Genomic DNA, 25,431 nt, shown 5'->3' on the forward strand with positions numbered 1-25,431 from the left:
ACCCACTCCACTATTCTTGCCTGGAAAAGTCCATGGACAGAGGAGTCTGGCAGGCTGTAGTCCATGGGGTTACATGACTGAGCATGCATACATGAGGAGGGTGGAGGGAGATGGGCTGGTAGAAATAAACTGGTAGAACTGAAAAAAAAAAAAAAAAAATCCGCTTGCAGTACAGGAGACCATAACTGACTTATAAATGGCCTTACTTATCAGGTCAGTTAAAAAGGCAAAATTAGTTTTACCAAGAAGATAAAAGCCAATTCAAATTATATTCTTAACTGTGATGGAGATAGATTTGGGAACTAGAAAGCATTGTTTGTGGCAAAATTCGAGTTGTCTCTTCTATAAAAATAAATGTTATATATGATAAAAATTGAGGGAATGACATGGATATAAAAAAAATAATTGTGATAATTGAGGTAGAAAAATAATATCCTATTTGACAAAGAATAGCTTTTTTCCTGCACAACTTTTATAGATGTAAAAGTCAGTTTGGTTGGAAGATGCACAGATGATAAACTCTATCGCATGGAAAAACAATGTTTGTTTTCACCAATGAAGGAAATAACAGTGAAAAAAAAAGAGAAGTTCTAACTATAACCAAAGAACTGACTAAAATGAATAAAACTGATAAACAATAGTGTTGAGGACATGTGGGTGAGCAGGCACATGTGTGGTTTTACTGGTGACAATTGAAATTAATTTCTCCACCTAACAATCAGCTGAGCATCTGCTGCATGTAAGGCATTGAAGCAGCTTCACCAGATGTTCAGTAAGAACTTGTAACGTGCTGGGCGCTAGGGACACAAAGATGAATGAGACTGTGTCCAAGCCCCAGAGGCTCTTTGGGTATAATGGGGAGACAGAAGAGAAAATAAGACATTTCAAGGGCCATTTTGCCTTAGCTCCTCCTCTCAGATCCTCAAAGCCCATCTTTGTGTGAATCCAGAACCTTCCTCAGAGTATTCATCATCTAATGGTAAAGGAATGACGGGTGCATCTGTAACTAGCATACAGAGAAGAGGTCCAGCCGTGAAGGTGGACGTGGCAGAGGGTTTGAGGAATCCCGAGGGGGACAGGTTACTGCTGCCAGGGCTGGGATCCCAGCAGTAGCAACCCCAGCTTACTCTCACTTTCACTCAGCTCGCTTTCCCCGACTCATTCTCAGCCAAAGCTCGGCCTGGCTGCAGCCCTTTTCATAAGCATAGGTCACTCAGTGCTGCCCATTTATGCACTGGCCTTCTTGCCTACCCCTGCAACCAGGATCACTGGTCTTTCCTGCTGTACCCAGGACCTGTGTGTCTAGGACTGACATGTGCCCTTTGATTCCTCTGCAGGAGCTGGTCGACCTCAAGATGCTTCAGTGCAAGAGAGTTGTCAATGGTGAGTGCAGCTGTGGTCCTAGGATTGTGTGTGTGCCCAGTCATGCCCAGGCTGTGCTAACATTGCCTTTGCCTGGGTGTCAGTGTCCTCTGGTGCTCCTTGCCTGGCTGTGTCATTTTGTGGCTCCCATGCTCTCTTGAGTAGGGCTTCCCTGGGGGCTCAGTTGGTTAAGAATCCGCTTGCAAATCAGGAGACCACCTGCAATGCAGGAAACCCAGGTTTGATCCCTGGGTCGAGAAGATCCCCTGGAGAAGGAAATGGCAACCCACATCAGTATTCTTGGGTGGGAAGTCCCATGGACAGCGGAGCTTGGTGGGCTGTGGTCCATGGGGTCACAAGAGTCGAACATGACTTAGTGACTAAACCACCGCCATCATGGTCTCTTGAGAATAGTCACTGTTCTCCAGAGACCATGACAAACTGCCAGTTGTGAAGCAGGCAGTGAATACCTTCTGCCTGAAGGCTTACTGGCATATGAATCACCAGGTTTTGTAGTACAGGTGATCCCCTTGGGGTCAGGGTGGCTTCAGCACTGATCCTGACCCTGCTGCTCTCCGACTGTACAAGAGCAAGTCTTGTACAAGTCTTGTACAACTCTCTGGCAAGTCACATGACCTCTGACTCAGTGTCTTTAGCTGTAAAAGGAAAATCACCATCCCTGCTTTATTTAACTCATAGGATTGGAGTAAGGATCAAATAAGATAAGGGACATGTAAATACTTTGCAAATGGAAGTAGTTGTGCTAAATCATGGTTTTGCTTATACTTTATTGATAAGGCTGATTCTGCTTTAATGAGAATTGTGGTATTGTTTGAGGTTTTTGAAATGTATACACGCTTGTGAAATCTTAAAATAAGTTCACTCTAAGTTTTGTCGATTTCATGTTTAATTCTTTTAGATATATATTTTCTTTGTGTTATGAGAAATTCAGTGTTGTAGATATCAGTTCAGTTCAGTCACTCAGTTGTGTCCGATTCTTTGTGACCCCATGGACTGCAGCATGCCAGGCTTCCCTGTCTATCACCAATTCCCAGAGCTTGCTCAAACTCATGTCTGTTGAGTCAGTGATGCCATCCAACCTTCTCATCTTCTGTCGTCCCCTTCTCCTGCCTTCAATCTTGCCCAACATCAGAGTCTTTTCCAATGAGTCAGTTCTTTGCATCACGTGGCCAAAGTATTGGAGCTTCAGCTTCAACATTGGTCATTTCAATGAATATTCAGAACTGATTTCCTTTGGGATTGGCTGGTTTGATCTCCTTGCAGTCCAAGGGACTCTCAAGAGTCTTCTCCAACACCACAGTTCAAAAGCATCAATTCTTCAGTGCTCAGCTTTCTTTATAGTCCAACTCTCACATCCATGCATGACTACTGGAAAAACCATTGACTAGATGAACCTTTGTCAGCAAAGGTCTCTGCTTTTTAATATGCTGTCTAGGTTGGTCATAGCATTTTAAATTATTACTCCTGAAATAAAAGGAGCAAGCGTCTTTTAATTTCATGGCTGCAGTCACCATCTGCAGTAATTTTGGAGCCCAAGAAAAGAAAGTCTGTCACCATTTCCATTGTTTCCCCATCTATTTGCTATGAGGTGATGGGACTGGATGCCATGATCTTCATTTTTTGAATATTGGGTTTTAAGCCAGCTTTTTCACTCTCCTCTTTCACTTTCATCAAGAGGCTCTTTAGTTCCTCTTCACTTATTTACATAAAGTGGTGTCATCTGCATATCTGAGGTTATTGATATTTCTCCCAGCAATCTTGATTCCAGCTTGTGCTTCATCCAGCCCTGCATTTTGCAGAATGTACTCTGCATATAAATTAAATAAGAAGGGTGACAATGTATAGTCTTGACATACTCCTTTCCCAATCCTAGAAAATGAAAATTCCGCATAATCCCATGCTTGAAGAATAATCACAAAGAGAAATGATGTGTACTTTTTACACACACTTGGTATCATGATACACGTTTTTTTTTTTTTTGGGTGAGAAAGAGGGCAAGGGGCCCGTGAATGGCTGCATGCCATCATCCGTCTCCCTGTCACCAGGGACAGAGGGAAGGACATGGGCACGGACGTGTGACAGCGGCAACAGGCTTGCCACCGGCCCCCCGACCATGCACATTCTCCCCAGGAAAGGGGATGGCAGGGCCTCCCTGCGACGTCCCCGGTCTCTCGTCCGTGCCCTGCCTCTCCCCTGTTTCCTGTCCCAGCCCATGGGCAAGGCCCACGGCAAGGAAATGATACATGTTTTGCCCCTTGCTTTTCTATTAATACAAAGACATTTGTGTTTTCTTGCAGAGGCGCTCAGCACAGTGGACTTTGTTGCTCCTGATGACCGAGTGGTCTTCCGCACCTGTGAAAGGGAGCAGAGCAAGGTCGTCTTCCAGATGGTAGGACATCCCAGGGCCAAGCGCACTTCCCATCTCATGCCCTGGGCTGGGGGAGTGTTATGTGCCTGGGCTCCGTTATACAGTGGTCTTCAGTCTTCCTGAAGATCCTGCATTCAATGGTTTCAGAGATCTGCTCATGAGTGATTATACTCTTGGAGACCGTTTATGGAAATCAAGCTATTAGTGGTCTATTACATGCTTCCAGTCTCAAATTTAATATCCTTCATTGTAGGGATTATCTGTTTCTCATGACTTATATGTATTTTTATTCCCTAGCATCAGTTGTTCAGATCATGGTCTTTGTTTTGTATTGTCTATATATATTTACCATTTAAAGAAATTAGGTTTCTTCAAGAGTAGTTTTTTGGGACTTCCCTAGTAGTCTAGTGGTTAAGACTCTGTGCTTTTACTACAGGGGGCATGGGTTTGGTCCTTGGTTGAGGGAGTAAGATCCCACATGCCATGCAGTACAACCAGGGAAAAAAAGAGAATGGTTAGGATTTGTGTTAGGGTCATAGTGATTCTGTTTGTCTCTCACTTTGGGTATTTCTCAGTATTTTTTCAGAAATACTTCCTGGATAACATTTAGGTTTGTTAAAAAAAACTTGATAACAGGACTTCCCTGGTGGCCCAGTGGTTAAGAATCTGCCCGCCAATGCAGGGGACATGGGTTTGATCCCTGGTCCAGGAAGATTCCACATGCAGTGGTGCAACTAAGCCCATGCGTTGCGGCTAGCGAGCCTGCATGTCCTAGAGCTGGTGCTTTTCAACAAAAGAAGCCACCACAAGTCTGCTTGCTGCAACTAGAGAAAGCCTGTGCACAGCAACAACAACAAAAATTTTTTAAAAATTGATATCAATGAGTAACCATATGATAAAGTAGATATAGAAGAATGTTAATTGTGGAATCTAAGTGATGGGTATATGAATGTTCACTCTAAAATCTTTCCAACTTTTTTGTATGTTTCGAAGTATTGACACCATGGATGACATTTTCTTAACTCTCCAGTGAGCCAGTCTAGTGGGCTAGCTATTTGAGAGAATAACACCTGGTCTCCACTTGCTGGTGTGTGTGTGTGTGTGTGTGTGTGTGTGTGTGTGTGTGTTTGCCCGTATATGCCCGTGCATGTGTGCATCGTGTGCCTGAGTGTGGTTGTCTGTGCATATGGACTGTGTCAGGCCCTTGGTTGATTTAGCCTCTTGTTTTCCCAGGGGACTTCAGATGCAGAGCGAGCCCTTGCTGTGGCCAGGCTTGTGTAAGTTCTTCCCTCTTGGGGGACTGCCTTTGCCTCTCCTGTGGGCCCTGAGATCTTACTGTTCCCTGTGACCTTGGAAGTGACCACCCTTCTGCTTCCTAGTCCACTACCTTCTGTTTTTAGGTTCAGAGGGTCATATTTCCTTCTCTATTTGTGGTGAATAAGGGCTGCCCCAGGTATGATGTGAACCCACTGTGTCTGGACCCCAGAGAACCTTTGGGTGGGAGCCTGTTTGTTAGTGTTTATTTATGGGGTTTCCTTTCTGGAGACTACCATGACTATGAACCCTGAGCTTTTAAATCTCATGAAGTGTAAGTAAGACTTACTGCTTTCTAAATTAATGAAGGCAGCAGAGTAATGTGGTTCAGAAGATGGGCTTTTGTGTTAGCTCTGGGCTGGAATCCTGACTTTGCTATCTGCTGACCATCTGACCTTAGATCCATTACTTAACCTCACTGAGAACTTAGGTTTCCTCATCTATAAAATGAGACCAATAGTCCCACCTCCCTCTGGCATTATAGGGAAGGGTACATGAGATGATGCATGTAAATATCTGCAATATGTGGCATGTAGTGAGTGCTTGGGAAGTTGTTAGGTCTTGTTATTAATTACAATGAACGTGAGAAGAAACTTGGGTAGTAGTTGCTGCTGGTCACAGACAAGTAACTGTGTATGTACCAGATGATGAGGAAAGGGTCCTTTCTACGTCTGAGGACTGTTTGGAGGAAGCTAACTATGCAGCCGAGCACACCAAGACAGCCCCCCACTTCCACCAGAACCAGTGCTCTGGGAAAGGGCTCTTGTCCCTGGGTCACTTTTGTGCATCGGCAAATGGCTTTCACCACCCAGTTAGGACTGGAATTCTGGGATGGAGTTCCGTGTGGCTGTCACTCAATATTTGAGTCATCTGATACAACTCAAAGCTGGCAGAATCCTCTACAACTAGCCTTTCCTACATGTGTGAGCACCTTATAGTCTTCTTCCGGAGCTCTGCCCAGGAGGAGAGGCAGTTGCATATTTTAGAGACAGAATTTTTCATTTCCTGTTCCTGAGGGTTGGTGTGTTTCAGAGAGCCAGTAAGAATTTCAGGAGCACAGACCCATACCTTTGACTTTATGTCCTACCCTCAAGTTGAATATTTATTACCTTTCCTCCTTCATGTTTTTCCAGAGAAAATGATGTGGCTGGTATTGACGTCAACATGGGCTGTCCTAAAGAGTATTCCACCAAGGTAAACTGCTTTCATTGTATTCTTCACAAAATGTAGGGTGCAGATTAAAGGGCACTGACTGGAGGTGAAAGCTAAGTACAGTGCCTAACTCTGGACTACATCCTGTACTCATGAGCAAGAAACTCAAGAGGGTGTTATTAGATCAGCTGGCAAGATTGGAATATAGATGATGGTAGATGAGCTAAAAAGTACTGTATCAGTGAAAATATATGAAGTTCATAACTTCTGTGGTTATGTAAGAATATCTCTATTGGAAAATACACACAAATATTTAGGGGTCAAGGGCTATGAGATATATATAAAATTACCCTGAAATGGTCCAGGGAAAAATTTTTTTTAATTTTATTTACTTATTTTTGTCTGTGCTGGGTCTTTGTTGCTCCATACTGGCTTTCTCTAAGTGCGATGAGTGGGGACCACTCTAGCTGTGTAGCATGGGTTTCTCATTGCCATGGTTTCTCTTGATGCAGAGTACAGGATCTAGGGCCTGCTGACTCAGTAGTTGGGGAGCAACGAGGCACGTGCAATTGTGGTTTTGGAGGTGGTTTGGAGCAGATGAAAATGCCTTACTTGCCCCGAGGCATGTGCAATCTTCCTGGATTAGGGATCGAACTGGTGTCCCCAGTATCAGCAGGTGGATTCTTAACCATTGGATCACCAGAAAAGTCCAGGAAAAATTTTAGATGTGCATATGCATACACATGTATACATAAATAAATATTCACACACACATAGAGCACTCGTGCCCAAGTAATAAATGGTGTAAATGTTAAAAGAAAAATGTGAACAGAGCTCTGTCTTTTTCATGATAAAACTAGAGGATGCAATATATGTATCCCAATTGTCATATCAGAAGAGACCAGACAGGACTGCAGTGGGAGCTCTGAGAAAGGAACAGAAGGGCAGCCCTTAAACACAGGCTCTTGTGGGGAAATGTGGTCCCTGAGGAGGAGGCCTGGGACCTGGCAGGCCAAGGGTATGGTACAAGCTGGGACCCGGAGGCCAACATGAAGTAGAAGCAGGGAACCTCGATTTGACCAGAGGGTTGAGAACTGGGAGGGGAAGAGGCAGCAGAGGAACATGTGATTGAAAATCTTGGTTGAGACCAGGTTAACTGAACTTTGACTTTTTAGATATCTCTGACCTGTTTTGGAACAGAGAAGGCTTGTGATCAGAAACTTAGTCTCTTCCCCCAGGGGAAGCCAGCGTTGCTAGTTTCTTGTGTGTCTTTCCAAATATATTCTATAAATAGAAATGCTAATCTAGAAGCCATGTGTCTAATAGATTCAAGTGTAAAGAGGCTAGAGGTCGGGACACAGATATCCGAGATGAGTATCTTGAGTCCACAGGGGAAACCAAGGATGGAGAGAAGAAAAGCCAAATTGGGGCTGAATTTGGCAGTGCTTGGCTGGCAAATGATCACACTAGGAGTGGGAGGTGGGGTGAGTTGTGGGGGCAGAGGGAGGGTAGACTGGCAGCCAAGAAGATGGTTGGTCTCAGTATCACTGGGACTGCGGGAGGAAGAGGTGGCCTGGAGAGGATGTAAAGGGCAACTTGGAGCTAACTGGGTGCAAGGCACCAGAGCGACTCCTGCAGGGTCACCTCGGAAACCTGATCATAGGGCGCAAGGGTCTGCAGTCTAGATGTGGCAGATTGTCCCCATAGCCCTCTGCCCAGAGTCTGCTCTCAGAAGTTGGTTGGCCTGAGGACCCTTGCTTTAGGCCAGGAGGCTGAGACTGCCTGAGGGAAAGGCCCTTGGGATACTTGAAAACCAGAGGACCTTTGTGGGTAGCTGCTTCAAGGAATCGTGGAACTTTGCCCTTGTCTCTTCCTAAGTGGCTCAGTGGTAAAGAACCTGCCTGCCGACACAGGAGATGCAGGAGAAGCAGATTCAATCCCTGGGTCGGGAAGATCCCCTGGAGTAGGAAATGGCAACCCATTCCAGTATTCTTGCCTGGGAAATCCCATGGGCAGAGGAGCCTGGCAGAATACAGTCCATGGGGTGGCAAAGAATTGGACATGGCTGAGCATGCACGCAAGGAGTTGAAAACATCAGGCTCTGTTTTGCTACCTTGTAATTATTCCCTCATGCACCTGAGTTGTATACGGAGCAGAGCTGAAATGGTTGGAATATTCCCTCTGACATCATAGAATGAAAAAAGCAAGGAGCAGAATCGTATATGATGTGTCACAATATCTGTGTGGGAAATAGGGAATTAATATGTATATTTACACTTCTTTTTATATATTTGGAAAGATACACAAGAAACTGGTGACACTTGTTTCCCCTGGGGAAGGAAACTAAGTTTTTCTTTGGTTTTGCAGAAGAAATAAGGTTCCCTTGCAGGGGTGCCACTCCAAATAATTAACAAGGTCACAGTACTGGCACTGACCAGTCAGAACAGATACCTCCCAGTGTGCTGTACCCAGTCCCTGCCAGCTGACTATCTGCTCTCTTCTTGTGGTTCAAAAATAGAAGTCATATTAAAAAATAAATTGAACAGTTTTCTCTCCTTCTAAGCAGGGAGAGTTCTTACTCTTCATCCTTTTGAACCTTTAAGATTTTTAATATGTTTCCTATTCAAAAAAGCAAATTAAGAAGTTAAATAGAAAGGAAAGAAGGAAGGGAGGGAAGGAGAGAGGAAGGAAAGAAATGCCAGTTAGAAAAGCCATTGCTGGAGATGGAGCAGAGAGACCAGAGTTTAGATTCTGCGATTCCATAAGGAAGGGCTGGATTGCGAGTGAGGTGAGGGACAGCGGAGCCAGGGTGAGTGGCCAGGGCTTCCTCAAGGCCTCTAGGGTTGTGTCTGAGGTAGTCCAGGGCTAGAAGCCCTGCTCTTCCTGTTCTCCTCTGACATGCAGACTCAGTCTGTACTGGTTCAGTGTTCTCTCTGGTTCTAATGTGTATTTCTGAAACATGACATTAAACTGTAATAAGTAAATTTAAACCTCCTGAGCACATTCCGTGAGCATTCATTAGTTTGTAGTTTATATACTGACAACATATATTTATTGGATTTGTCTTTCTTCCCTTCACCTCATTCTGAATGGGTTCAGATTTTTAACATTCCCTCCTCTTCCGATTGTTAGAGTAATTCATACCATTGTCCAGAACTTGGATAATATAGAAAAGGACAAAAAAAAAAAAAAAAAACCCAGAAAACAAAAAGCAAAAACAGGAAAATCATCAGTAATCTCACCATCAAGAGACAACGGCTGTTATTCATGTTGAGATTTAAGTGGCTCTGGGGATTGTTGGTTTCCATTAGTTGGGGATTTTGTTAGAGTTTGACATTGGGCTGAGTGCTCAGGACTGGGAGGCCATTGTTGCTGGCAGGGGAGCAGGGCCTGGACGTTATTGCAGATCGTGTGCCTCTGTGTGGCTTTGCTGGCAGTGGTGGCGAGTGACGGTAGGACAGGAAGAAGGTGGATTCGATCTCATTTCAAAGGAAGACCAATCCATTTATTTTTTTTAAGAGGCTTGGCAGCTTGTGGGGTTTAGTTTGTTAAGGCACTGAAACCCTTGGTAGGAAATGGGCAGTGCTGAAAAATGATTTTTTTAGAACCTGTTTCCAGGTAGACCTGCGGGTCTTGCTAAGGGGATCAGAGTGACGGCTTTTAGAATTCGTCAAACTGATCCCTGGTGTTGTGGGCACGGATGCTACTGCTTTCTTGCTTGCCCAGGAGAAGTGCTGATCACCAGTGGACCTTGGTTTCTGGGAGGCAGGTGCTGAGGTGCTGCCAGGTTGCCATCCCACAGGGAGGAGCAGCCCTCCTTCAGCTGTAAGAGCCTCCTGTATGTGCTTTTCCTTAGGGAGGAATGGGAGCTGCCCTGCTGTCAGATCCTGACAAAATCGAGAAGGTAAGTCTTGCCCTTAAGAGGTCTCTTCAGCGTGCCTGTGAGCTAGAGCTGTTGGGAGCACCTTCCCTCCCCTCCCCTGAGATTGAGAGAATCACTCACTCCACCAGGGTCTGGTTTTTAAAAGACTTCCCGGTGATTTTGACATGCAGCCAGATTCAGGAACTCCTGAGCCATCCTGCAGCAGCCTCGGTGTTCCTGAAAAGCCCAGGGCTAGGGACGTGTCAGCCGAGAGCCAAGGGCCCTAAGAACTCATTTAGAACTACCTCTGTATGCCTCTCTTCCTTCTGAGAAGATCATGAGAGCACAGGTCAGGCTACCTGTGGGTTGTGGACATGCTCAGTGGCCACATGTGTTGGGGAATAGGGTATTGGCCTCTCCCAATGGGTCCCCAGCACACTGACAGAGTCCACCGTCAGTATGAGAGCAAGCCAAGCTAGGGCCATACAAGGTAAGCTGAGTTAGTCCCCTCTGGTCCCCTTCCCCTGTGATTCTGGTGGCCAGGTTTCCAAGGCGTTAGGGTCAGACTGATGTTTGCCACCCAGTGTTGTGAGCTGCCAAGGCATGTGGGAGTAACATTTTCTGTCACACCATATGCACCTTTGACTTTTCTCTGTCAGTTCACTAGCTTTCTCCTTGCTGTTCCTATTAGCTACTTTGATTTCCTTTTCCTCCTCCATTCCCACTTCTGTCTCTGGGCCTTAAGCCCCACTAATGCCTCCCACATGCTAACAACATGGGATACGGCACCACTGATAAGAGGTGCCATTGCCATGTCAGCAGCTCAACCTTGTATATTCCTCCAGCCCCACTGTCTCTGGGGTCTAGGAAATCCAGCATATTTGTGATTTAGGGCCTTCTCATTTTTCCTGGGTATGGATAGGCACAGAAAATGACCTCAGACACCTTTCTGCAGGCTGGAGTGTATGTGGACAGTTGTGGGTGTCCACCCTTAGGGGAGGGGCCTCAATAGAGGGTGGTTTTCTTCACAACATGTATATACAGGCATTTCCGTTATCCTCTGGCCTCCTGGCTTCTCCCACCTATGCTGTTAGCTCTGTCTTCACCACTGCCCTTCTTTGGGCACGTTGCACACAAGAGGCAGCAGAATTCGCAGCTCACCTCAGAAGCTCACTTCATTTCTGTCTTAACTATTTTTAAGTGGCACCTGGGCCAGCAGGCCCTGTCTTGCCTGTAATCTGTCCTAACAGCCTAGCCTCTTGGTCCAATGTCTCCTGGAGGGCTCTGCCTTAGCCTGTCCCTGAGAGAGGCCTCCTTCGCTGGTTCTTGTAACCCGGCTGTCTGCTGCCCCCTCCTGTCTAGAACCAGACTGGCAATGGCTGCCTGAATGTCTCCTCTGCTCTGCTGGACAGGGATCTAGTTTCTTGGAAGAGGGCTCTTGGGATCACCTTCCCTCTAGCTTTCCTGGCCCAAAATTTTTGATGAGGGAAGAAGATAAAGATAGCAAGGTCACAGACACACAGTGTCATCTACCCCTTTCTTGGTCTCTGACTCTTGATCTGGTGTTGTTACTTCCCTGACACTTTCCTATGTGACTTTCTTGATCTGTCTTTGGAGTCCTTTGCAATTAATGTGCAAAATAAACCCTTTTAAGTAGGATGACAATGTTGTCTTTTCCTTTCCCAGTTTCTCTGCTGTATATCTGACTCCCCAAAAGGGAGGACAGGGCCCAGGACCTGTTCAAGCTCTCCTGTTCCTACACTTGGCAGACCCTGGCACAGCACTCAGGGAACATGCCTTCAGACAGGAATGGAGCTGTGAGCCATGTGTTCTCAACCAGTGTTAGGCCTCAGAATCATTTTGAGGAGAGACCATGTTGGACAGAGTCTTTTGAAAACATATATTCCCAAGCCCTGCTCCTGAACCCGGCCTTTCAGGAAAGATGAGGTGGAATCTATGGTGCTGCATTTCTTAGGCTCTCCAGCTGATTCTGATGCTTGTCCTGGCAAAGGATGACACTGTGTCCTGCATAGGCATGTATGTAGACCCAACCATACATTCATTCCCTCACTCATTCATTTACCAAATACATGTATACTGCTATGAACCAGGTAAGGGACTGCTGGGGCTGGGGCTCTAGTGGAGAAAAAAGGTGAGCTCCTTTCTTCACGGAGCTTCCCTGTAGGTGGTGTGCAACAGATGCATTCACATGGACCCATACATGGACATAAATGCATCTTTGCCAGTGGGCCACACGGGTCTGGAGTGAAATTCATCGGTACAAGCAGCTGTGGTGATTATTCTGGAAGAGGCAGATGTTCTTGTGTTCTCCCCTACCATAGATCCTCAGCACTCTTGTGAAAGGGACGCGCAGACCTGTGACCTGCAAGATTCGCATCCTGCCATCGGTAAGGATGGTGTGTTACACCTGAAGGTCCATTTTCTCTGCAGATGTTGGTCGGGGGGTGTGAATGATTCCTGAGGGGACGAGTCAGGTTTGGAGGAGTGGGGAGATCTGAGCCCACTTTGGGAGCTGGCAGCTGCTCCCTGTGTGGCTGCAGTAACCACCCTGTGTGGCCCCATCCCTCAGCTGGAAGACACCCTGAGCCTTGTGAAACGGATAGAGAGGACCGGCATTGCCGCCATCGCGGTTCACGGGAGGTGAGTTGTCCCCTTGCTAGTGACCGACTTGCAGGGAGGTCCTCAGCCATTTTGATGCTTCTTCACCAGACCCCAGGCACCTACCAGCTTCTTTTCTATGTACCCAGCCTAGCTCTTTGCTTAGCTCTTTGACCCCCGCTGAATCTGGAGGGCAGTCCAACCCTTTCTGGGTTGCATTTTTCTTTGTTTCATTCATTGAGCATCTACTGTGTGGTAGAGACTGCACTGAGCTTTAGAGATACAGACATACCAAAGGGAAGGAGAAATGCCCCTACCCTCAGGATGTGCAAATGCTAGAGATCGAGTGATTTGCTCAAAACTGGGTCGTGCAGTCAGGAAGTGGTGGAACTAGAACTCTGCTTCTGAATCTCATTTTCTTTCCACTACATTCAGCTCTAGCTTTTCTCCCGAATGACCCCAGGCAGACCGCTGTTCTTTTATAGGCACCACCTCTTTTGTCTGCCCTCGTTGGACTACCAGCTGTCACAGGGACTGCTTTAAACAGTCCTTAGGTCTGTAGTGAATGTGTTCTCTGTTGAGAGCTGAGGTGTTGCTGAAGGCTATCCTTGGTTTCCCAGTCGAACTTGCTCCCTATGTCCAGGATGTACTTGTGTACCAAATCCCAGGTTGGCAAATGTCAGCTGGAGTGACCTCCCTTCTGAATGATGTTCCTTGTGAGTTCAAGGGTCTTATAGGAACAGCCCATTTCTTGCAGGTGTGTCTATTACAGCATTTTCAGAGAAGGGAACCCAGAACTTCAACATATAGAAACAGAGAAAAGCAGAGCTGTGTGTGTTGAAGCCAGCAGGGGGAGGTGAAAAGCCACACACCTGTACATACACACCCCTTCCAGAGGCAGCAGGCTCTGGGCTCAGATGCCTGGCTTCAAATCCCAGCTCTGCTGCTGGTTGGCTGTGTGTCCTTGGACAAGTTATTTAACCTCTCTGAGAACTACAGTCCTCATTTGGAAATTAAGATAGTTTCTGCTTTATAGGGTTGTCGCAAAGCTTTTACGAGATTGTGAATATACAGTCTTGGCATAGTGCCTGGCAGATGGTGTTCCCTGAATAAATAAAGCTATTCCTTTTTCCCAGTAATTGGGAAGACTAGGAAGACAGAATTGGGCAAGTTTAAAGAGGGACTTTCTGGCTATCAAAGCTGTTAAGGATGGGTTAGAATTGGGCTGCTAGGGGTGTGGGAAGGTGGAGGTGGAGGCTGGATTGATGGGACTTTCTTGGGCCCCAGGGGCCCTGACACTTTGGTTGAGGAGTATAGCAGAGGGACACCATAGACAGGGCCTGGGCAAGGGCTGTTTGGTTGGCCATCTGGTTCGCCCGTGAGCACAGCTCAGGTTGGGGTTTACCTTAGCATCCCTAAGACTCATTCACTCATACACAGGAACTTCTTGCAGCTGATCTTAGATTCAGGGGCCTCGGGCTGTGGCCCCGCCTTCCCGTGACCCTTGGTGACAGCCCTGGTCTGTGGCCTGCCCGTGCCAGCTGCCTCTCCCCAGGATCAGCTGCCCAGCTTGACTTCAGCACAGGCAGCTGTGTGGGAGTGGCCCGTCTGAGTGGCGGCAGCTGTTCCCTGTCCCCCGGGAAGGGCAAGACCAGGACAGTAGGGGCAGCATTCTTAGGGCTGTGTCCCTCATCTCCGGCAGAGACGAGGAGAAGTTGGGGGTGGCCGTGTGACCACCCTCATCGGCTCCCGATAGCCACGCCTCACCTGCGGGCCTCTGAGGGCTGGATGCGGTGTGTACCCGTGCTGCCCCTGCCTTCTGCAGCTGGGGTCAGGGAGAGCCCTGCCTTGTAGCCTGGAGCCCTGTCCCTGCTGGCCACGTAGCCTTTCTGAGTGCCAGCAGGGAGGACTGTCGGGCCTGGCTCACATCACTGGGGCTCATTGTGACGCAGCCTTTGGCATTTAGCCCCCAGCCCCATCTCTTTATCTCCAAGGAAGCGAGAGGAGCGGCCCCAGCACCCTGTCAGCTGCGAAGCCATCAAAGCCATCGCCGAAACCCTCTCCATTCCCGTCATAGCCAAGTAAGCCTCCCTTCCTCCTTGTTTGTTCTTTCATGCCTCATTTTACTCAGAGGGACTTTAACTGACAAACAGAAAATGGAATGAGATAGCATCAGAAAAATGACCCTTAGGGAAAAGAAGACAAGAATGTGGCAAAAATGAACTTGGGAACAAGGCTGAAAAGTGTCCGTCATGTCCCTTGGCCTCTGGCGAGCGGCCGACATAAGTATGTGGTAGGTAGGGGCCCAGGGCATTCTGATGGAAGGGTCAAGGTGGGAGCGTTTAGGGAGAAAGCAAGAAAGGGGCTGCCGAAAGGCCCCCGGGGAAGGTGGCGTCACACCAGGGCTAGGTGTGTGGGGTGTAGGGGGAGGCGATCCATGCCAGAGCACAGAGAGCCGCGGCTCAGGGCCAGGAGGCAGGTCACAGGCCAAAGCCCAGGTCCTGGCAGGTGTCAGGGACTGATGACCAGCCTGCCGGCTCAGCAGTGGGACAGCAGTGTCCTGGTGTCACCAGGGAGCTGGCCTGTGTCAGCCAGTTGGGAGTCCAGCTCAGCCCTGTTCCTGCCCAATGGCAGGTTGGAAACAGAGATGTTCTAAAGCCCTGATGGAAGTCCTGCCTGCCTGGAGTCGGAGTGGGAAGCTAAGGCAGGGGTGGGGGTGGTGGTGGCAGCCAGGCCCACTTTGCCCAGGCCAAGGTGGGTTAGTGGTGGCTTGGAGAGAGGATGGGGCTGCTCAAGACCCTAGATGCTGTTGCTACCCGAGAGAGCTCCTCCACCCATCATCCCACACACAGTGCTGTCTCTGAGCTGAGGGTACCACCTGGCTCCTGATGAAACAGGCAAAGAGCAGTTTCCAAGTGGCCATAGCATGGCCTGAAGGGAAGTTGCGACCATACCAGGCCTCCTTCCTTCCTCTCACGACCGCCCTGCATCTGTTCCCTTTCTAGGGTTTAATCCAGCCATTAGTGGACATGTAGGGCCCCAGCCTGGGGCTTTTCCTGTCATCCCTGTATCCATGTACAGATACCTGTCCTTCGGACATGGGCTGGCTTTAGTCACTGTTGAGGATGGGGGGCTGGGGAGGGTAATGTTCCTGAGTACCTGTGAAGTGCCAGGCACGGTCTGGGCTGCCGTACTCTATCATCTCACTCACTGTTCCTGGCCCCACAGCAGGGTGCGTGTTGTGTTCTCCAGTCTCTGAAGCTGTCATAGCTGAAGGGCTTGGCCAAAGCCACATACTTAATAAGCAGCAGATCCAGGAGTTGCCTGTTTCTGACAATGCTGGTACGAGGCTGGGGCTACCCTTCACCAACCCCCTATCTCCGCCGGCTGTTGCTTTTCAGTGGAGGATCTCACGACCACATCCAAGGGTATTTGGATATAGAGGACTTCCGACGAGCCACGGCAGCCTCTTCAGTGATGGTGGCCCGGGCGGCCATGTGGAACCCGTCCATCTTCCTCAAGGAGGGTCCACGGCCCTTGGAAGAGGTCATGCAGAAGTACATCAGATATGTACGTCTACACACTTTTTCACAACAAACTTTTCTGTCTGTCTGCCCGCTTTCTGCAGAAAGTGCTTTGGGTGAGCCTCTGGTCCCCGGCAGCCCATGTGGTTCCTCTCTTTTTCTTTGTTGTGTTGCGAGGCATTGGGTTTTCCTGGCTGCAGTGTGAAGAGTGGGCTGCTGGTGGGGAGGGGGTCATGGCCCTACCGTCACCCTCTTCTAAAGCCTCCAAGGTGTGGGGGTCATCGCACGGGCCTCTGGATCCCAGATGCTGTCGGGGCCTCTAACCCATGATACCTTTCTCTAAGTCCCTGTCACCCCTCTGCCCTCCGTGTGCACAGTGCCAGTGCCAGTGGGTAGGCACTTCAGCAGCCACAGCCAGGAGTAGCCATCATAGTGGCTGTTGCTGACAGATTCTGTCCATAAAGACGTGTCACCTGGCCATCAGTCATAATCACTTCTCAAGCTCTTCTCTTGTAATTCTCAGAAAGCAAAAAAAGCAAAATGTAATTCCCAGTTAGGCTACTTCCTGTGATTCAGGAAGTAGCCTAACTTTAACCCTTTCCTTGGGGAATAGCTTTTTCTTCTCAACCAGGATGGTGATGATAGTGCCAGGGCATTTCCTGTAAAGGAGTTTTTTGTTACCTACTGTGTCTCATTGGCATAGCCCTGGCACCCTGTGGGACTATGTGACTAGCTGTGTGTGTGTGACTGTCGGCAGAGACAGTGAATGGTCCGCAGACTGCCCCCCTCCTCTTCAGTCCTGAAGCCCCCCACCCACCTGGGGGGTCAGGACACCCAGGAGGCCATGACCGTGCCTGGGCAATTGTGGCTGCCATGACATGTGGGTGTCCTCAGTGCTGAGCAAGCTGGGGGTCGGGGAGGCCCTGAGGCCAGTGCCCAGAGCCGGCAGCCTCTGTTCTCAAGCCTCTTTTGCTCATTGCTGCAGCCTTCATCCCCTTGGTCCCAGATGTCCTATTGGCCAGGTTAGAGACCACCAGGTTCTCTGACGGCCTGGGTCAGCCAGAGGTGAGGGGCTGGGCTCAGCCTAGGTGGGCTGGCTGGTGGCCTGTGGCTGGGATGGCACAGTCAATAGAGCCAAGCTCTCTCACTGGCTGAATGGTGATGGTATCTTTCCTGAACAGCCCGTCCCTTGGCAGCACCTCACGAGGGTGTATTGGGCCAGAGAAAGGGAGTGGCTTTCCAGCACAGGCAGGGCTGCTTCTGGTCCAGCCAGGTGCCTCTGTCCCAAACAAGCTGAGTCAAGGCCTTGCCGCCGGCCGGGACTTACCCCTGGGTCTCTGCTTTGTTGTGACGCACTGAGGCAAGGCCTGAAGACACAGGCCTAGGTGGAGGGATTAGAAGAGTGTAGGGGGTGAGTGGTGGAGGGGTGGGTTCTGGGGGGCTGGGGCACCCTTCCACCCTTGCTCTCCTGCCCTCCCTAGCCAGGCCAACTTCCACTGGGCATCCCCAGGCACTCAACTTGCCTCCTTGAGCCTGCATTTCCCCATCTGAGTAGTGATACCCATTTGTCGAGCTCATAACACATGTGAACATGCTTGGTCCATGATGCTGGGTTTTCCCACGTTGGGGGAAGTTGTAGACAGGCTGTTTAAGATGTGGGAGTGGCAGGTGCCCGCCAGGGTTATAAGGAGTAAAGGAATCTCACTCCTGTCCTAGGGCTGGTCCTGCCACACCAGCTCTTGGCTGTTCCCTGCTCCCCGCCATGGAAGATACTTGGCAGCAGGTCCTCCGTGGTAGCTGATGTGGGAGCAGCTCCCTGCACATCTGGACCTTGGTCAGGCTGTCCGGTAGAGTGTTCTTCTGACCGGGGCCTTGGCTGTAACCCTCAAGCCTTGTGTCACTAACCAGAGGAGTAGATGGCCAAGGTGGAGGTGGCTGTTTTGTGGGGGCCTCAGCTCCAGGCCCCTCTCAGGTCTCCTTGGAGCCACTTTCCCCACTGTCAGAGCAGCGCAGGCCTCAGAGCCTGCCTGGGCAGTAGCGGGGCTCACAGCAGTTCTTCTCGCAGGCTGTGCAGTATGACAACCACTACACCAACACCAAGTACTGCTTGTGCCAGATGCTGCGAGAACAGCTGGAATCACCTCAGGGAAGGTTACTCCACGCTGCCCAGTCTTCCCAGGAAATTTGGTGAGAGGGGCAACAGGCTGTCATGCCCCAGACCTGATCCTGAGCCCTAAACCGACTACTAGGGGACCCTGGGGGTGGATTTGCAGAATCCAGATGCAGGCTACAGCTTTGCCGCACAGATGGGGGTACTTGCAAAGCTTTAGAACCTACCATCCCTGGACTGATCTCAGCAGCAGAATTTTGGAAACTAGGGCACCAGTGGGATGGAGGAAGGTGAGGGCTGGGCTTGGGAATCCCTGGGGAGGAAGGGGCTTTCCTGGTCACAGATCTATCACATGCCAGGCCACCAGGATCCAATGGTTAGGAGACCTGGGGTCTTAGAATGGAACCCCCTGTGCCCACGCCTTCACCCCATCTAGAGGCCACCCCTTGGTTCTCTAGATCTGCTGGAGCTCCAATTCAGGTGGTAGACTTTGGGGGCCATCACAACCTGGCCTCATGCCTGTCCCCTGTGTTTGTACGGGGCTTTCCTGCCTGGATGCTCTCTCCCCTGCACATTTGCTGTCTTTACCCTCCTTCCCCCAGAGAAGGCTTTCTGGACCAGGCTTGCCCTCAGGCAGCCTCCAGTCCTTAAGATGCTCCCAGAGGGAAGAGCCTTGCCAGAACCTTCCTCCTCTCCCTGGGCTTATGGTGCTCAGTCTGTCCTCCCATTTGGCTTAACCAGCTCGACCTCAGTACCTTGTGAGCTTGGGGATAACTCTCAAGAATATCACTCTGTCGCTCTGGGTGGTACCTCTTTTTATGTTTGGCCTAACTGTTTGTGGTCAGGGCGGGAAGTGGGGAACCAAGCAGTGGTCAGGCCTCCGTGTCTTCCTCCCGTGGGCCCACGTGAGAATGAGACTGTGCATACCCCCAATGTTTGGTCTGTGTAGCTTACCTCACCCACTGCCGGCTGGGGACACCTGCCTGTGTGTTCCTCCTTGGAAGAAAGGCTGCAGTGACGTTTGGAACCTTTTCCACCCAGCCCAGCCCGCTCTCCAGTGCTCACGCTTAGGGGGCACCTGCTCCATTCTCCATGTGCTAGTTCAGGCTGATCACAGGGAGGTGTAGGAAGCACCTTCCAATGGCTCAACCCTGGTGGTGTTCCAGTGCATGTAGGGGACATTTCTCAGTGGCGGGCCCTGGGTTTCTGCAGCAGTTTCCTGAGCGCTGGCTGCACTAAGGGTCTTGCCCTACTCTTCTCATCCCTTCAAAGTGAGGCCTTTGGCCTTGGTGCCTTCTATGAGGAGACCACACGAGAGCTGGATGCCCGGCGGGCCAAACTTTTGGCCAGGAGCCCAGAGGAAGCAGAGGAACCAGCTGAAGACACTTCTGGTATCATTAAGATGGCCATCAAGTTTGACCGGTAGGTCTCCAGCTTGGGCCAGGGCCAGTCCTCAGGTCTGACTGGGCCAGCAAGCTGGCTGGTTAATGCCAAGCCATGGGACCACAGGCCTCCTTTATTTTGGACGCTTGTTCTCAGTTTTCAGCAACCCAAAGAAGGCACTTTGGAGAAGACAGTCCCTGAAAGTCCAGGCATTGCTGTCAGGGTATGCATGCTGTCCCAAGGGTGACTAAACTATACCTTTTTCCAGACCCATCCCCTCCCACAACTCAATCTGGAGAGACTTGTCCCCTTCTGTTACTGAAAATATGTGTTTTCTCCCTGAAAAAGTAGTGAAAGTATTAGTCGCTCAGTAATGTCTGACTCTTTGTGACTCCATGGACTGTAGCCTGGCAAGCTCCTCTGTCCATGGAATTCTCCAGACAAGAATACTAGAGTGGGTTGCCATTTCCTTCTACAGGGGATCTTCCTGACCCAGGGATTGAACCCAGGTCTCCCGCACTGCAAGCAGATTCTTTACCATTTGAGTCACCAGGGAAGCCCCGGTTTTTACCTTGGTCCTCAGGAATTAGCTGCCCATAAGAAGCTCCAAAAGAGCCTCAGGCCCTGAGCCCTTATCTAGCTGAGCAGTCCACCCCTCACTGCCCCTTGTTAGGCCTGTGGTGCTGTCTCTAGGCAGAAGTAGCCTCAGGCCAATTATTGCCTCAGCCAGTGACTCAGCTTCAAATGGGGCCCTGGCCCTTATCCTCTGTGATCTAGGATCTGAACCTTTCTCTGGTCCCCAGACCCAGACAAGGAGTCAGTCTTGTCTGGCAGGGACTTGGGAGGCGGGATGTGGGCTCAACTGTTGGGCAGTCATACCCCGGGAGAGCTCCTGGTGGGAAGTTGGAATATGGTGCTTCTGTCCATGTCACCACCTGGCTCTGGAGTCAGGGTCCACTGAGCCCACTGACACTCAGGGGACATAATCGGGGTGGAGCTAGAGCCTGAGACCATTGTATGACAACCTTGCTCCCCACTCCTACACACTCCCTCCTGAGGTTGTCTTGAGAGGCAAATGGTACCTCCCTTCTTGGCTGTTTAAGGCTGTTTTCCAGGCTGGAGTGCACTTCCCACCCTGATTCCCCTCCCCAAGCAGCTGAAGCCCATCTTCCCTTCAGGTAGAACGCAGACCCTGAGCTGCAGGTGGGACAGAAGCAGGAGATTCAGGGATTCGGAGCAGGAGCCCTGAGGCAGCAGTCTGTGGTCTCAGTTCCTGCAGCTCCTCCAGGCACTGAGTCAGGCTCCTGCTGAGGAATGCAGTGCTGATGGTCGGTGGGTCCTGACCCCTTCCCCGCCTCTCTCCAGGCGAGCATATTCACCCCAGATCACCCCCAAGATGTGCCTGCTGGAGTGGTGCCGGAGGGAGAAGCTGGCACAGCCGGTGTATGAAACGGTGAGTTCCTGGCTGTGTCCCGCCCTCGTCCAGCCCATGCACTCCCGCTGCCGCCGTGCCCCCAGCCCGCCCATAGCTCCGCCTGGGCTCCAGGCCACTTGGCTGGAGCCTGGTGTTGCCTTCTATGGGCTGGTTGCCACTAGTTCCTTCCCGGTGACGGTGGCCCTACTATCTAGTTCTGGCCACTTTCATAAAACTGAACTAGACACTTAAGTAAGTAGTGCTCAGGCCAGTCCCTTCTGGTGGCATTGCCTGGGCAGGGGTCTCGTCTCTGGAAAGGGCTGTCTGGCTTAGGAAGGATGATCCAACCTAAAAGTTAGACTGACGGGTTTTTGGACCAGGCCTCAGCCAATGGGGCACAGAATTGGGCCCCCCACATCTGGGCCCCTCAGTGGAAACTTTGAGATAGTCTTGTTTCACTTCCTTTGGTCCCCATGGCCGTGCCTGTTTAGGTTGCCCTGTTTCTTCTGTACTGGCCTGTGGACCTCCAAGCTTGTATCTTCTGGGCCTGGTGTCCCCCTCTGCCAGAGTGACTTTTCCAAACGAATCTGACTCTGTCTGCCTTGCTCACATCCTCATCAGCTCCCCAGCGCCTTTGGGATCCAACCCTCCCACCTCAGCACAGAGCACACGTGCCCCACATGTCTTTCCACTTCAGGTCGTGCCCACTCAGCTCCCCCCCCACCACTCCACCTGGTCGCTCTGCCTGGTGTACTTTCTGTGCCCCTGTCCTTGTCCCCTCTCACCCCTTTGCCATCTGGTGAGCTCCTCCTCACCGAGGGGACCTGGCCCATCCAGATGTCAGCGGGAGAAAGCTCCACAGTCACGTGCAGCTGAGGGCTGTGATGGCCTTTCGCTTAGGTCCATGATAGAACCCCTGACACACTGGGATGTCGTTGACTGTGTATCTGCCTTTCTTCCCTGGAAGATGCATACAGGCCCTTCAGGGGAGGAGCATGTGATAGAGGTAGCCTTCGTGTGACTTAGGTGAAGGTACTTCCTTTGCTCTGCCTTAGTTGTGACCCTGGCAGGTGGGCCTCCAGGGCTTGGCTGTCTGGCTCTCATGCAGCTGTCCCTGTTTCCTTTGCTCTCTCTGTACCAGGTCCAGCGCCCCCTGGATCGCCTCTTCTGTTCTGTTGTCACTGTTGCTGAACAAAAGTACCAGTCTACCTTGTGGTGAGTTTTCTCATCAGTGGGCATGAGGCTTAGTGGCAGGGCCTGATCGTTGCATTGGCCTGGGAGGGTTAGGGGGACCCGTGTACCTAGATAGTGGTATCCCTGGGTGATGACCCCTTCCCCAGTTTTGTCAGAATTTCTGCCAAGGGTGTATAGAGTCAAGCCTCTCAGCCTGTAACCAGTCTGCCTGTCTCCCTGATTTATTGCCCCTTACCTCGTCTACCCAGGGACAAGTCCAAGAAACTGGCGGAGCAGGCTGCAGCCATCGTTTGTCTGCGGAGCCAGGGCCTCCCAGAGGGTCGGCTGGGTGAGGAGAGCCCCTCCTTGCACAAGCGCAAGCGGGAGGCCCTTGACCAAGACCCTGGGGACCCCAGAACTCAGGAGCCAGCCATGCCTGGGGAGCTGTGCAAGAAGCCTTTTGTAGCCTTGGCAAGTGGTCAAGAGAGCCCCCTGGAAGGCTGGTGACCACTGTCCTTCCCTGGTCAGCCCCTCCCTGGGCCTGGCCCTAGGATGGCTGTGGGTGCAGAGCACCAGCCAGATGCCATTGGACAATTTTCTGCCCCTGCTGGACAGGAATTGAGAGGTTCTGGCTTGGGTCAGCAGCCTGGAGCACAGGCCAAGGGGTGCCCAGAGTGTCCCTCTCCCTCAGTGGGTCTGAGCAGCAGATCGACCTCAGTATTTTCTTTGAAAACAGGAGCTCTCAGGTGGCACCTCCCCAACCTGACATTGGTACAGTGCAATAAAGACACCCACCACCCTTACCCCCGGCTGGCTGCTTCAGCCTGGCTCTTTACCCATGGATGGATGTCTTGGCATTAGTCTGCTTCCAGCCTCTGGACAGAGCTGGGGCTTCCTGAAGCATTTCTCCTACCCATCCTAGATGGAGGTGGGGGATGGGGTATCACCTTTAATGCTCACTGGACTCCTGGACTCAAGTTGAGCCAGGAAAGCCCAAGAGGCCCATTCTACAGATGCTAAACCTGAGGCACTGGCCATCAATTGGCTTTCCTGATGAGAGATGAGATGGAATCTAGGGGAACTGTTAGGGTATCTGGTACCCTAGTAAGGGACCAGGTCAGGCGAGTGGCTGGGTAGGGGGTGCTCAGTGTGACCCACCCCACCTAGCTGGAGTTCAGACCTGTGAGGCACCCGCTCTGGGCAGAGGACACGGGAGACTGCTGATGACAGCAATTTGGGGCCCTTGTGATTGCCTGCCCACACGCCACTGCTCACCACCACCACCCCCCCCCCCACCTTCCGCCCCCACCATCCCATCCCATTGGGCCGGAAGGAAGTGGCAGATTCTCTTTAATTTCCTCCTGGCAGTGAGAAGCAAACAAATGGGCTACCACATTTGTGGGGCCTCCCCCACTTAACTGGGAGGGGCCTTCTGACCAAAGGTCTCTGCCCAGCACCGCCCCCGCTTCCTCCACTGTAAACATGCAGCTTCTCCTCCTTTTAGAGCTTTGTGTGGAGGGGGGATTCCCCTCTGGGTCAAGGCCTTGTTCCTCTCATCTCCAGTCTGTACTCCTGGCCCTGAGGACCTGAGTCAAGGGTTGGGTGGGTGAGGCCCCTGCCTCAATCCAGGAGCCGTCCCTCCCTGCACCCACACTTGCTCTTCTGTTTGCAGATAAGGATACCACAAAACCAGGGCCTCCAGGAGCCCATCACTCTTTGACCTTGGGCGAGTCACTTCTAGTCCTTGCTGGGCCCAAGAGCCCTTCTCTGAGTGGGATCGGCTGTTCTACTGCCTGAGGCCAGAGGATAAATAGTCTCACCTGGCACTGTGCAGCTAATGGGGTCATTCTATGGTGAGGCTGCCCTAACTTCCCAGGCCAGAGCCTCCAGAGAAAGAGCCCCACCCAGGAGACAGACTGAGGCTTGGTTTAGTCTCAGCCATCCAACTTTAGGCATAATTTATTTCTGATTTTTCCTACAAAAAAACTATTTTCAGTCAAAATGCCCCCTTTGCTTTTCCTCATACCCAAATGGAACAGCACAGACAGGTCCCAGGGGATCTACCCTCCAGGCATCCTGAGCTTGTCAGAGCTGGTGGGCCAGGTACCAAGTCCGGAGATCCACTTCCCTGGTCGGGTGGGGCTCTGTCCTCAGACCTCTTCTTCCATCAGTGTGGTTTTCCTGGGGCCGGGGGTGGGGGGGGAGGGTCCCTGCTCTAGAGTGGTCAGGTCTATTTCTGGGCTATGGGCAAGGAAAGGCAGGGGTAGAGGTCAGCTGCTGAGATAGAGGTTAGAGTGTGGGGACTTTCAGGGGCCAGGAAAAGTATCGGGGAGAGGGTGAGTCACAGGGGAGCAAGTATGGGGGCTAGTGTGTGTTTGTTGACTGAGGATGTCCAGCAGAATTCTGCTTGAATATGTTGCCCCTCAAATAGTCTCATTTTAGTACTCCTCAGTGATGCCTGCCCTGGTCTCAGAGAGATGTAAGACCTGGGACCAACTGGGAGGGCCCAATCAGATCTGAAAGCTGCACCCACTGTGCTCACCATGCTCACCTTAAACTCAGGCCACTTAGATACCCAAACCGCTCTCTGATCTAGTGGCCACCACACTTATCTATCCATTCCAGCCACCTTGATTGAGGACATCCTCTTAACGCATCATATTTTGGGGACACTTTTTTTTTTTAAAGATTTTTTTTTCCATGTGGACCATTTTTAAAGTCTTTATTGAATTTGTTACAGCATTGTTTCTGTTGTTTATATATATATATATATATATATATATTCTGGGTTTTTTTGGCGTGAGGCATGTGGGATCTTAGCTCCCTGATCAAGGATCTAACTCGAACCCCTGGCACTGGAAGGTGAAATCTTAACCATTGGACCACCAGGGAAGTCCCACACATGGTTTTAATATGAGCATGGGAGGAAGAGGGGGGCAGGTCTTATGAAGGCTATAGCAAACAGACTGGACTGGATGCAGTGATGGGTGGGGAATCTCTTGCTCCTGCTGTTCTGCACACTCTGTCCTTCCAGGTGTCACTCCTGCTCAGAAACTCCTCCAGTGCTCTCCACTGCCCTTTGGATTAAGTCCAAACTCCACAGCCTAGCGCTTGAGGACAAAGTGCTGA

The 25,431-nt window shown here is 50.6% G+C and overlaps 1 protein-coding gene across 13 annotated transcripts in view; it reads left to right on the forward strand.

Annotated features, from left to right (window-relative positions):
- Nucleotides 1-23,105, forward strand: part of DUS2 (dihydrouridine synthase 2) — a 32,053-nt gene extending 8,948 nt beyond the window's left edge. For 9 of the 13 annotated variants that reach the window (XM_086351397.1, XM_086351390.1, XM_086351387.1 and 6 more), the window contains 14 exons: nt 1,338-1,383; nt 3,681-3,772; nt 4,985-5,028; nt 6,199-6,259; nt 10,074-10,121; nt 12,422-12,487; nt 12,670-12,740; nt 14,693-14,779; nt 16,100-16,268; nt 18,288-18,409; nt 19,605-19,754; nt 21,081-21,168; nt 22,271-22,344; nt 22,572-23,105. In XM_086351397.1, coding sequence (XP_086207523.1) covers nt 1,338-1,383; nt 3,681-3,772; nt 4,985-5,028; nt 6,199-6,259; nt 10,074-10,121; nt 12,422-12,487; nt 12,670-12,740; nt 14,693-14,779; nt 16,100-16,268; nt 18,288-18,409; nt 19,605-19,754; nt 21,081-21,168; nt 22,271-22,344; nt 22,572-22,809 — 1,356 coding nt within the window. In that variant the 3' untranslated portion in view covers nt 22,810-23,105. The remainder of the gene's footprint in view (nt 1-1,337; nt 1,384-3,680; nt 3,773-4,984; nt 5,029-6,198; nt 6,260-10,073; nt 10,122-12,421; nt 12,488-12,669; nt 12,741-14,692; nt 14,780-16,099; nt 16,269-18,287; nt 18,410-19,604; nt 19,755-21,080; nt 21,169-22,270; nt 22,345-22,571) is intronic. The other 4 variants (XM_086351396.1, XM_086351395.1, XM_086351394.1 and 1 more) reach the window with 2 other exon arrangements.
- Nucleotides 23,106-25,431: the final 2,326 nt, after the last annotated feature.

This window comes from Bos grunniens, chromosome 18 (genome assembly GCF_055505025.1).
Source record: "Bos grunniens cultivar Pamir isolate PY7600 chromosome 18, Bosgru_T2T1.0, whole genome shotgun sequence".
Lineage (NCBI taxonomy): Eukaryota > Metazoa > Chordata > Mammalia > Artiodactyla > Bovidae > Bos > Bos grunniens.